The sequence below is a fragment of the Ambystoma mexicanum genome, chromosome 9, assembly GCF_040938575.1.
Source record: "Ambystoma mexicanum isolate Mex_15411 chromosome 9, UKY_AmexF1_1, whole genome shotgun sequence".
Taxonomy (NCBI): Eukaryota; Metazoa; Chordata; class Amphibia; order Caudata; family Ambystomatidae; genus Ambystoma; species Ambystoma mexicanum.
In genome coordinates this window covers 80,015,055-80,027,177 of record NC_090931.1, presented here as the reverse complement: position 1 = coordinate 80,027,177, position 12,123 = coordinate 80,015,055, and the positions used below count along the sequence as shown (strand labels likewise).

Below are 12,123 nucleotides of genomic sequence, written 5' to 3'. Positions count from 1 at the left end.
GGAGGAGTGGGTTACCAGACCTCAAAGGGATCAAAGAAGAGGCTTGGTCTTCTGGGTTTCATATCTGCCATTTGGCAGTATCACCAAGTCTGATCAGAATACTCATCACCTTCCACAGCAGAGCCGACTCACAGGAGCCGACGCATGTGCAATATCAATTGGGATGTGGCTGCCATGATTGTAAGTGCTATGCCAGTCAGATAGCACAGTGAGCCAAGTGCTCGCTGTTAGGAAAGATATCATATTAGAATGTAATTTTCCCTCCATGTGTCAAACCCCAAGCTTTTTGCTGTTTTATATCCTGATCTAACCTTTGCCAGAGAAGCGAAGCCCTCAGTAGCGCTCACTTCTTATGGGGAAACTGACATGCCCTTAAGACAGTCAGCACTGGGAGACTTCGTTTCCCTTAGTCCTTTCCTCATGTTGCAGCTTTTGTGCAACATGTAACAAGAGTGCAATGTAACTTACTTTACCGCACCCTTGGGTCTCTAGTCATTTCCAAGGCCCTAGAAACTCTTGCTGGGCTTATTATGAACTGTGCAGATGTGTCACGGACAGGACTGGTGGCAGCTATCGTTTCTCTTGTGTTTTGAACCCTTTCTTGCCATATAATCCGCGCTTACCACGTTTGGCACGAATAGGTGGCCTGGCTCCAAAATGGCCATGCCACGAGGTTCTTTGTCCTGTCCTTTGGCCATCTTGCCCCTTCACCTTCCCCAGGTCGAGCCGACCCGGGTCAGTCCTTATTTGGTCATGCACTTTCCTGCGAAACCCAAAGCTTTCGCTGGCTTCTGCATGCCTTGTGTGTGTGCCTCCAGGATGTGGGCTGGGATGTCTGTTCCCAATACACATCCTGGGTGCCAGAGAGTCAGGAGTGTCCTGAATGCCTGGGACCACTGTGGTCCGTGATTGGTCCACGTATGGAGTGAGTGTTTGTGAGCAGATCTCCCATTGGGTCCTCTCCGTTTTGGCGCAAAGGGAACTTTGGATAAGAGGAGGCCGAAAACACCACTACCATGTCGATCTCCTGAGATCACACAAACAAAGGATAAGGAGCCAAGAATCCTGTAATAAGAAGCCAAGTCGAGGAACCGCTGGTGACCCGCTGGAAGGTTTGGCACCCTGAGCCCGCTGTCGTCCTGTGAGACCCCTCTGCCTCTGATCGTCCTAGAAGGTCTGCGAAGGCGCTTCGACCCATTGGAATAGTGGGACCAACTATTCTCAGCACCTTCAAACCCTGCAAGTAAGCCTCTTCGGAAGTGTCCCTGGGCCAACCAGTGGACTGACCAGTTTACGCAGGACGTTTGCTCTGTCACTGCTGCAGTTTCGAGGAAGCCCTCGAAACTTGGTATATTGCTTCCTCTGTGTCCACGGCATCCTCACATCGAATTTCGTACACTTGGCATTCCCAGGTCTGAAGTGAGACGAGTGCGCCCGGACCGGAGTAAACGCGGTTACCGTGTTGCCCTGCTGTGGCAATGACCTGTGCAAGTTCGCTGCACTTGTGACCCCCTTGACCCTGAAGCCTGCTACCGCGGAAACTACAGTGTCGAGACGTCCCGATTGTCGCATTTGAACCTGCCAGCAAAGTGGACTGAACTGGCGAAGTCTGGGTCTGCCTGCATCAGGGACCGGTGAGTAGTCCATAACCCAACCGGTGGCCCCTAGTGCAGGAGCCCAATTTCTACACACAAAATGGCCTCCGAGGGCCCCTTTCCTTTCCACCACAATTGCGAAATAGCGACTCTACCCCGCACCCTCAACCTGCCTCTGCCCGCAAGTGGAGGTCCTGCTTGAATAGTGGTGACTTGTTCATCGACCTTATCCATCTTCCTGAGCTGCTAGTGACCCTTGAAGAGACCCTATTTTGTCCCTTGGCACAAGCGCGTGCATGTACTATTGAGCGGTGTGCATTGAAATAGTCGAAAACATTATGTCGAAAGTCATAATGTCGAAAAAAAAAATGTCAACTTTTTTTCCCAAATGTTTATTTATATGTTTTTTTTGGGTTCCGCAACAAAAAAAAATGGGGTAAAATAAAAAATAAAATTAGAAAAAGGGGAGGTTCCGGGGGGGGGGGAACCCCCCATTTTGAACAAAAAATAAACAAAAAAAGAAATTCGAAAAAAAACATTTTCGACTTTTTTTGTTGTCGACATGACTTTCGACATAATGTAATTCGGTAATATCACTATAAACCCTATTGAGCATAAGGCTCCTCTCTTCGTAGGGCTTGGACTGCCTCTTAGGTGCATTCTTGATGTGAAACTGGGTCTAAAGATTACTTGCACTGCCTGTTTTCCTCCCTATCTGTGTGGTCTACATATTTCGTGCTTCTTAATCCGTTAGACCCCTCTGGTCTTGTATATATATCGTGTTGATTGTGATGTGTTGGTTTACTCCAGTACTATTGTGATTCTTTGCTATGGTCTATATTACAAAGGCCTTGTTAGATTATACAAAGTAAAAGTAAAAGTTATGTGCTCCAAGTGAATGACCTGCCTGACCTAAGAAGCTGGCTTATGCATGCACAGCACAGATCTTTCTAGTGCGCCAAGAAGAAATGTGGAGAGGTACCCCCTGTCAGGGTCAGCATGCAAGTGGCGATGGTGCATAGGGTGGGAAGGGGCTTTAGACTCCTGGGCCTAAGAAGGCATTTTGGGGAAGAAAAGAATGCAAATGATTTATTCCTTAACTTCAGAGATATAGGTTATTCCACAATTCAAGATGGAGGAATGGGATCTGACCCATGCCAAGATGGCAGAGCTGTTTAGTGGAAATCTAAACAGGAAAGTTAAGAGACGGTTGGGCATGGCAGTGGATTCTAAACTGCCTTTCATCAGAAATCTTGAGGAAGCAGGATGTACTTTTGCTCTCACAAAAGGGGCCAATATGAAAAAGAAATCTTTTGAACAAAAGCAATTTCATCAATCAAGAAAGGACTATATAAAACTAGTGGCAGTGCAGCATTTAGGATTTGGTTTAGGATTCAAGTTTAAAAGTCAGTTTATTGATAAATATATTTCTACATTGATGTACATTAGTTACAGGCAGCACGCATTCGAATGAAGAAGATTTTTTTTAAGTGCAGTGAGTTTCACGAAGAAGCTTTTGGGCAGACCACCTAGCTCATGCCGTAACGCCAAGCGCGTGCGCGTGTGCGTGTGTGTGTAGAGAAATGAGATCAGAGATTTCATGCTTGCATATCAGAGAGGCAGGCAGCATTTCACCTTTCTAAGTAAAAAGGAAGGGAACATCGGGGCAGTTTGTGTAAGGACATACCATTTTGAGAACTCTGACAAAATAATGCTTGTGGATGTGCGTATAACTACACACAGGCCCCTCTTCTGCAAAGCGCAGTGGATGTTTGCGTGTGTTCGACGTGACGTAAAAGGCATCAGGGTAACGTTGAGGCGATTAGTGTAATTGCAAAGGTTTATTGAACTTTGGCAACTGGAGCTTCGTCTTTGGAGATGACACTCCCTGAAAATATTTACTAAGCAGCAATCAAGAGTTGGACAGTGAGCAGCTGGAAGTAATCACACCTCACATGTACAGTGACAAATCCTTGGATGTCATCCCTTCTCCCCTAGGGGGGGCCCCTTTCCATGAGGCCAGGGAGGTGTGGCTGCTACGCGATAGTCCCCCTGGGGGTGTTACACAGCGGCTGAATCTCATGGGGAGGGATCCCCTCTATGGGACAACTGTCTGGAAGAGCACACTATGGCCAAAGCATATCCCCACCTCCCTCATCCTTCTAGCCTTTACAGGGTCCCATAATCCCACACACTTCCATGTACCCCAGCAGGGTAGATCTGACCTCCCTAAAAAATAAAGGGACGAGGAAGAGTAGGGACTACCCATTTGTGTCAGAAACAGAAACTGGGATGAAGAAGAGCACAGGTAACCCATTGGAGGACGAGAACATCAATACTGGGATGAGGAAGAGGAGCGGAGCAATGCAGAGTGCCCCGCAGAACCAACATGCGCAGCCAAGACAACTTGGAACAAGCAAGTTCAACCCGATAAAAAGAGAAAGTGAAGGAGGACTTACTGAGTTGTCAGCCCATTCTTGGAGGAACCGGGAATCGAAGTGAGTTGGAGGAACAGACACTGGGAGCTCAGAGACACTTGGGACGCCGGGAGAGGCATTTCTGACAGATCCGCCGTGGTTGGACCAAAGAAGGCGGCAGAGTCCAGGGCAACCAGCTGACTATGCAACCCTGCGCATGCGGTGAGCTGGAAAAGCAAAGCCCAAGAACAGGGGAATGCTGCGAGGCAGTCGCAGTCCTTGGGCAGACTGAGAAGCCTGAGCAGGTAGGATAAACCCATGGACAACCGGAGGTCACTGGTAAGAACCCTGGAGAGGTCAGTGTAGCCAGGATGGTTGGTGAGACTAGCAAAGGGCAGCAAAGTCACAAAGAAAGGGTCTGGGACCCAAACCTAATAACAAACTGCCTCCAAAGTCATCTTCATAGTCACAGTGACGGCAGGATAGTGAACCAGGTCTGCAGCATCAAAAGAAGAGAAACCCACAGATCTGGGACCCTGCACCCTCTTATTAAGAGTAACCCAAGTCATCTTCATAGTCACAGTACCTGGCAGGATAGTGACCCAGATCTGCAGCATCAAGAGAAAAGAAGCTCATGGGTCTGGTAACCCGCACCCTCTTATGAAGAGCAACCCAAGTCATTTCATAGTCACAGTACCTGGCAGGGTAGTGACTCAGGTCTGCAACATCAAGAGAAAAGAAGCTCATGGGTCTGGTAACCCGCACCCTCTTATGAAGAGTAACCCAAGTCATCTTCATAGTCACAGTAACTGGCAGGGTAGTAACCCGGGTCAGTGGTGAGAAAGGCCATGGGAAGGGAGTCCTTCTCTTGGCACTAAGAATTTGAGTTGGAACTTTACTTCATTTGTGAACTGGGACAATCTGGAACTTTGTGTGCTGCCTTGAAAGGGACTACAGTCATTCCCTCAAGAAATAGTCTCTCCTGTCTACTGGCATGGTGCTCCACTCTACAGAAGAAGGGAGCCAATCTTCTGCATTAAGAAGAATCCCCAATCTTGTAGTTTAGTTATAAGTGTAAAGGAAGGAAATAGGTTTTGACACAGGATGGTGGAGTATTGATTACGGACCTTCTGACATATCCATAGTATAAAGTTGAGGCAGGGAAACCCCTCTTAGAAATAGGGCCAGGCAGGGGTTTTCCTTTACTTGTCTCAACAATAAAAGTATTTAGCAACAATCATGCCACCTTTGTGTCAGTCTCCTCATTCCATACCCTTACAGTACATAGTTATTTAGATAGACAAAAGAAGAAAAGAAAAAAAAAGATTAATACAAACAATAGGAATTCGATGTGGCAGTTTAAAAATAATATTTTCCCCGAAGGAAACCAAAACTGTTTAACACTCTAAGAACCAAAGACCTTGCATTGCAAATGTACAGGTTACATGCTTGAGAGTACACTTCCTCTGGGCAACCAGCAGAGAATACACAGGTAAAATGGTTTGTTAAGAATATTGGCAGAATTGGGGAGGGGGAACAGAACCTAAGTGGAATATCACATTGTTGTCAGTGAAGACACTAATGGGGGCTTCTTGTTAAGTCCTGCACAGGTGGCAGCTCCCAGAAGTTCAAGAGTTCCTGTGTGGCTTCTTATTTTATCCACCTAGCCTTTCCCGTTGAATTTACCAGATTCCAGCTGCTATACATCTGGCCGGGGGCAGAGCAGTTTGAAGGGAATTGTGGGGTTCAGACACTCCTACGGATTGTCTGCGCTTTGGACCCAAGACACCCCACCCCTTAGTCATGACTGGTCTACACAGACCTAGCGACCATCCCATCCATGAATGTTTTGAGCGCAATCCAAGGCCAGACTGGTTGTGCTGCTGGGCCACCCGAGTGCATACGGTTTATTGGTGCATCACATGTTCCTTGACAAAAGCACAGGCAGGATTTCTCTGGGGTGAGATTTCGCCCGTTTCCTTAGGCCATCCTCTTGGATTCTTAAGACATGCACTATTCAACACAACAGAAGGTCTCTGCTGCCTTGGATTCTGGCATGGATACAGTAGTCATTGTAGGCCAGGACAGAATGAGAAGGCCTTCCTGTTCTCTAGCATTCATTAAAGACAAGTGGTGAAAGCTACAACCACATGGTACCATAAGACACCAGCAGGCAATACCAGTGATACTCTGGCTGCCTGCAAAGTCCTAACATTCAGGAAAAAGGTGACCATATCAAAGTTTCCCTTCTAGCCTACTGCATCCTAACCACAACAAGGGCAGCAGGCTCCAAGGCGGCTGAGACATGACACCTGCCAACAGCCATAAGTATGTAGTCTACCCAAACTATATTCTTTTCAGCATCCAAGAAAACCAGACTCTACTGAAGAACTTTTTAGCTGGGCAAAGATCAGCTCCCCAAACACGGCAACTAAAAACGTCTAATGTAATGTTTATTTGTATATAGTGCCTACACACAAAGCAAGTGTTTCGAAGCCCTCAAGGAGGGAGGGAACAAGGGGAAAAAACAAAAAGTCAGAGTCCTTGAAATTCTGAGACAATGGCATATAATACATTTAACAGTAGAGGTAACAGCAAATATGTTTGGTGAACATTCTGCAGTTTTTCCAAGTGCCTCAGGCCATCACCATGCAGGGAGGAAGACAGGGGGAAACGCGAAGCAGATCTTTAGGCATGGTATATTCGGAATCGCGCAAGTGCACAGATGGTTACAGGATGGGTGGAGTGGAGCGGGGGACAATGGAGGGGGGATGGGCTACAAGTGTGCCTAGTCAGTAGCGACTGGTGTAAGTGCAGAGAGAAGCCACTCTCTTGGGTCATTGACCAAGTCCAGTGATGATGAGGCGTAGTGCAAGGCCCGGAGGCATGTGCGGGAAGACTGGCTGGGGTGCCAGGGACCTGTGAGACTCTGCGGTACACCAGTCAGCAAGCAGTACAGAGAAGGAGGGAGGGAGGGAGGGAATGGAGCAGAGGGATATGTTAGCAGGGTAGAGGGAGAGAGAAGGAAGAGGAAAGTCTTAAGGAGTTTCCGGAACTTAAGGAGATCAGGCTCAAACATAGGGTGACAGGGAGGCTATTCCTGAGGGAGGTCCATGCAGAGGATAAATATCTCCCTCCAAATCTCTGCTCAGAGAACCGTCCATTAACTAGAGAGTATATTCTATTTAAGAGAGTATAATTTAAAATGGTACTTTGAATATTTAGTAGCCAGGTGTATTTCTTTCACACAGATACCAGGGCTGGAGGTCGGGAGCCAGATGTGTCCGTAGTTTATTATTTGATCCACTACCCCTTTCCCTTCTCTGGGGTTCTCGGCTCAGCTGTTAAGTAGAGGTTGACCAGAGAACGCCTGGAGGGGGTCTGTTAGACCAGCATCAGCTCCTGCGGATTCCAGCAAGCCTGTCATGACACAGGGGGCTTTGGTCTCTTGCTCTAGTTGAATGCAGAGTTTTCCAGTGTTGGGCCCATTGACACGCTGAATAGCAATATTCCAAGTAGTTTTCAGGATGACCAAAAATATATTCACATCAGAGCTACTGCAGTCATTGTATGTAAATCTGTCATGCAGATTTATGGCAGATAACCTGGCCATTTTTAACCATCTAATTTACCTATATCTCGTCTTCAAAAAAACATGGTATAGACAACAAAGTGAGAGTTTTGCCAGATCAAGGCGATGCCCAAAGCTCACCTTCCAAAACCAGGCAGCCCAGATTCTAACTGCACCAAGTTCCCGCATGCAAGTCACTCATGGCACAGTGCAGGTCTCTTGTAAGTTTATCACATGAAATTGGCCCAAGAAGGTAGCATCTTGATTTCCCGGCATGAGATGCTTGAAGCCCCCTAGTAATCCAAGAGTCGATGTTTACAGCACAATCCTATTTCTGTTATCTGATGCCCCTTTCTGTACGATCACCTGCTAAACATCCTGGCAGCCAATTCCAGGCCGAATCCTCACAACCAACTGGACTAGCACATTTATTCAAGAAACCTGTTCACTGATGGCCAGTTCTAAATGCCACCTACCCTCGCCTCCTCAGTTACCATTGTTACTGGGAAGGATGGCTCAGGGGCAACAAGTTTGTCTTGGAAGCAAGACAACGCAGCACAACACAAGTTCGAATCCCGATCCCCGCCTTAGAAACCCCTCTGGTATTAATCGCATTATAAAAGAACAATTATAATTACAACTTGAGGCATCCGAATTCCACTTCCAGAGGTCAAAACCCATCATCTGGAGAGTTTCTGCCTTGCATAGTAGCAAATTAGCAACAAGTCTTGATCTAATATGGAGGAATATAAGGTCCATTTTTGTCCACAAGTACAATATCTTTGGTGTAAATATTTTACAGAGACGGTACACCATAAAACAAATCTAGAACATTAGCACAATTCAATACAGCCTTTTCCTTAGAGGTCAGCACCTGTTCTAGACATAGTATTACACAGGGCCTTTCTTGGTTCAAGACTAATCCCTTTGCCTTCTTCCTTTACCAGAGCAACTACGCTCTTTCTAGTTCGATTGTTTCCCCTTCGATACAATGTCTTGGGGCGATTCCACTATTTATGAATTATTAGTGGTTTTGCTAATATAGAAGCCAAATCGATGCCCTTGGACAGTAACAGAGTTGCATCATCCACAACAAGTGAGGATGGAGATGTGGGGCCTGTGTCAAACTCTGCTACCAATTCATCCCAGGAATATTCAGAAAGGGCTTGAAGGTAAATGGTGCGGGTGGCATTTCTCGGTCTCTGGATAAAGACCAGAATTGTACCTCTCCCTCCTTCCCGGTTCACTTTTTCCCCAGCTTTATCAGTGGTGTCCAGGCATTCGTGGATATTTTCGGTATCATCTGGATTTGGGGGCTGAGATCTTAGTTTTCTCAAATTCAACCACCCCTACTAAGCACACATGCTCAGAACCCGCCTTTCTGAAAAGAACCACTCCAAGCCAAACCCGCGCAGTAACTTACCCCGCTGCCTCATTTACTATACAAGGTCCATGCTTCAAATCGGTCACAGCATGTAAAACAATTACCCAAGACAGGCAGCTGCTCCTTATATTAGGATAGCAGTATTTTTGAAACGTCGCCATTTGCTAGTGCCCTCGGTGGACATGCGATGTTGCTGGGGCAGATGTACCTTTCATGTTTTCCATGGTGGGTGTTGCTGCAGGCCGCTTCGGGGGTCCGAGAGAAGCCAGCACAGTTTGCAGTCGAACATACGTCAGCGGTGGTTTTCCATTATTCTCAGCAATTATTCTACAACACAAATGTTCTTTTAGTAAAACTGTTCTTTGTAAAGGTCATTTTAAAAACTATGTTTTTTGTAATTATGACTAATATTGAGTTTACAGGTCTTCATGCATGAGGTCATTCATTTGTCTTTAAGAGTCTGCAGCCTTCAAAATATTATGGACTATGACTCCCAGGATCATGTATCATTGATGATGCTGGCATGGGATGGAGGAAGTTTTAGTCCAAAATATCTGCAGAGCCCAAGAATCTAGAACCGTGCTCTACCATCACAGACAGCAAAAAAGCGGCCTTAGTCTACTGCGACCCCTTCAGCCAGTGCAGTCTTTTTACCCAACAGAGGTAAACTTGCTACAACATAAAAGCACATATGTTTAAATAAAAAACAAAAGCTTCAAATACCAGAATGCAAAGTGATGCTGGGGGCGGGGTGCAGGGAAGCAGGACTGGATTTTGGGGCAGCAAAGTGGATCTTGTCGCAGTCCCCTCTCCTACAACTGCACTGGTAGCGGGACGTGATCTGAAACCTGTCTCTGGACCCATGTGAATGCTGAAGAGGAGCAGGGAAAGAAGAGTCCCGCGTGGACTCCACACTGAAATGAGACTGTATCTACAGGCAAATGGCTGGCTCACCCATAACTCATTGACTTTTAACAGAATTCCCTCCATCTTGAAAGAGAAAGATAGTGACAAGTAACTACTCGAGCTCCCTTTCCCCAATCTTGCATTAACCAATGCCAAAAATGGGGTTTCCAGAAGGCCTGTTTGTTTGAGGTGGTCTGGTTGAGTTTTTTCAGAATGTTCTGGAGTTATAGCCCCTTTAAGGATTCTTTGCCAGGGCCTAACCCACTCTCCAGTGTGTGGGAAGGTGGACGTGCTGTGGGGGGCAGAGTTGACATTGTTCCCATAGTCACATCTTTTAGCATCCAGACACTCCCTCATTCAGGGAACTTCCCTCACCCTCGATCCAATGCGTACATCCCCTACTGGGCTTCTTCAACATGACCCTAAGGCACAAACTCCATCAACACGAAGATGAACCCCGTCTATACTGCTTATCACAATTGAAGTAACCACCACAGCCGCACACCATGTTCTCGCGACCATGCGCTGGACTTAAATGTATAATGTTCACTGTATGATGCCCCAATCGTTGAGCCTTTGGCATCTCCCATGGGTAATTTGCCTCATTCATTCCATAAGATTGCGACTGTACTGGTTGCGTGCTGCTATGTGACCAGTATCATTTGATGGAAGCCCTGCATAGTATTTTTGTCAGAGATGCTCAATACTGCGCATAAACGCAAAGTCCGAACTCTCTCACAAGAGGGATTGACGCAAACCCACCTGTCAATGTCGTACAGTGTGTTCGACACCTTCTGGATGACCTGCACACCAAGCTTGGCGGTCAGCTTTTCAACCTCTTCGTCTCTCTGCCTAGCGTAGGGCTCCGTGTCCACCTCAAAAGTCAGCCTTGTGACCTTCCACTGCTCAATGAGTTTTGGGAAAACCTCAGCTGGCCGACCACGTATTACAAAGAGCCTGCTCCAAAGGACAAATAAAGTTAACATTTTCCTTGCACGAGTGTGGTTTTTCTTTTTTTTTTTTAAATTAAAAAAAATATATATACAAAAAATATACTGTTCTCTATCGCCTGGTAGTTTGAAACACTGAAGAAGCTTTGGACAGTACTGGTCAATTAACAACCATTTTAGCAAATCAGTTTTTTTGTACAAAGTAGAATACGGTTTTAAGATATGTTATCAATTCCAGATTACAACAATTTTAAAAGGAAAAATAATACAAACATTCACCATTAATTTATAACATAAAATCAAAATTAAATTGCCTTGAACACCTCATTATATAAACTAATAGCCAAAACTGATGATTTCACTTAGCACAAACAGGAAAACGAATTCTCTACCAGTGTTTTTTTAGCATTTTTAAAATGGCCACCATGCCTTTTTTAGATTGAAAGGAAAATTATAATCCCCAGAAAAGTTTTCTATGATTAGAGCATTTAACCACATGACTCCCACATTGTTTATTAATTTGTAGAGGTTTAAAATAACATTAACAAAAGTATGCACTTGTAAAAAGGCACTGCTATGCTAACAAGCAGCAACGTCCTGCAGGATGAGGTCATTATGATATAGAAGTTGAGACAGGGTAAGAGTCAAGACTTGTCAAGATAATCACTACTGTAGTAGTTTCAAAAGGCACCTGTCCTTGTCCATAAAAGGAAGTAGTGTGTCCCTGCACGATGTGGCCAGACCGTAGTCAGTTGAAAGAATGAGCACGACATACATTAAGGTAAGAGGAAGGGGGGGAGGGAGGAGCGTGGTCAAGCACCGACTAGTGCAGATGTGAATGGGGAGAGCTATGTGATCACACCGCCTGATATCCTGCATATATTCGGCAAATCCACAAACCGACAACAGAATCCTATGTCGGAAAGGTGGAGGTACCTGGTGTGAGGCTCCCCTAGGCCAGACTGTCACAAAACCCTAGGAAACGGACTTCTCTCTGACGGGGAGGAGGTGGACGCCATCTTGTTTCACCCACAAATGACCTTGTGCATTCCTCGGTGAGTGAGCAGCCTGGACGAGCCTTTGACCGGAGTGCAGCCTCTTTCCCCAGACACTCCTCTCCCGGCAGCGTAACAAGGATGAGACCCTCTGTGATATCCAGAAATGAGGGTCTCAGATCAGGCAAATGTGTCAAGTACTGGGCCACATGTTATTTGGAGGCACACAATTGAGATTATAATCTCAGACATGCTACCATATTGTTATGGTTCCTTTATGGGAGGGGACAGGGTCTGTATGTTTA

The 12,123-nt window shown here is 46.0% G+C and overlaps 1 protein-coding gene across 1 annotated transcript in view; it reads right to left on the bottom strand.

The window, feature by feature from the left end:
* LOC138487675 (cryptochrome-1-like) overlaps window positions 1-12,123 on the bottom strand; it is a 137,169-nt gene that overhangs the window by 35,013 nt on the left and 90,033 nt on the right. The window contains exons 3-4 of the mRNA XM_069614201.1: window positions 10,636-10,830; window positions 9,176-9,294 (exon numbers count right to left, since the gene is read on the bottom strand). Coding sequence (XP_069470302.1) covers window positions 9,176-9,294; window positions 10,636-10,830 — 314 coding nt within the window. The remainder of the gene's footprint in view (window positions 1-9,175; window positions 9,295-10,635; window positions 10,831-12,123) is intronic.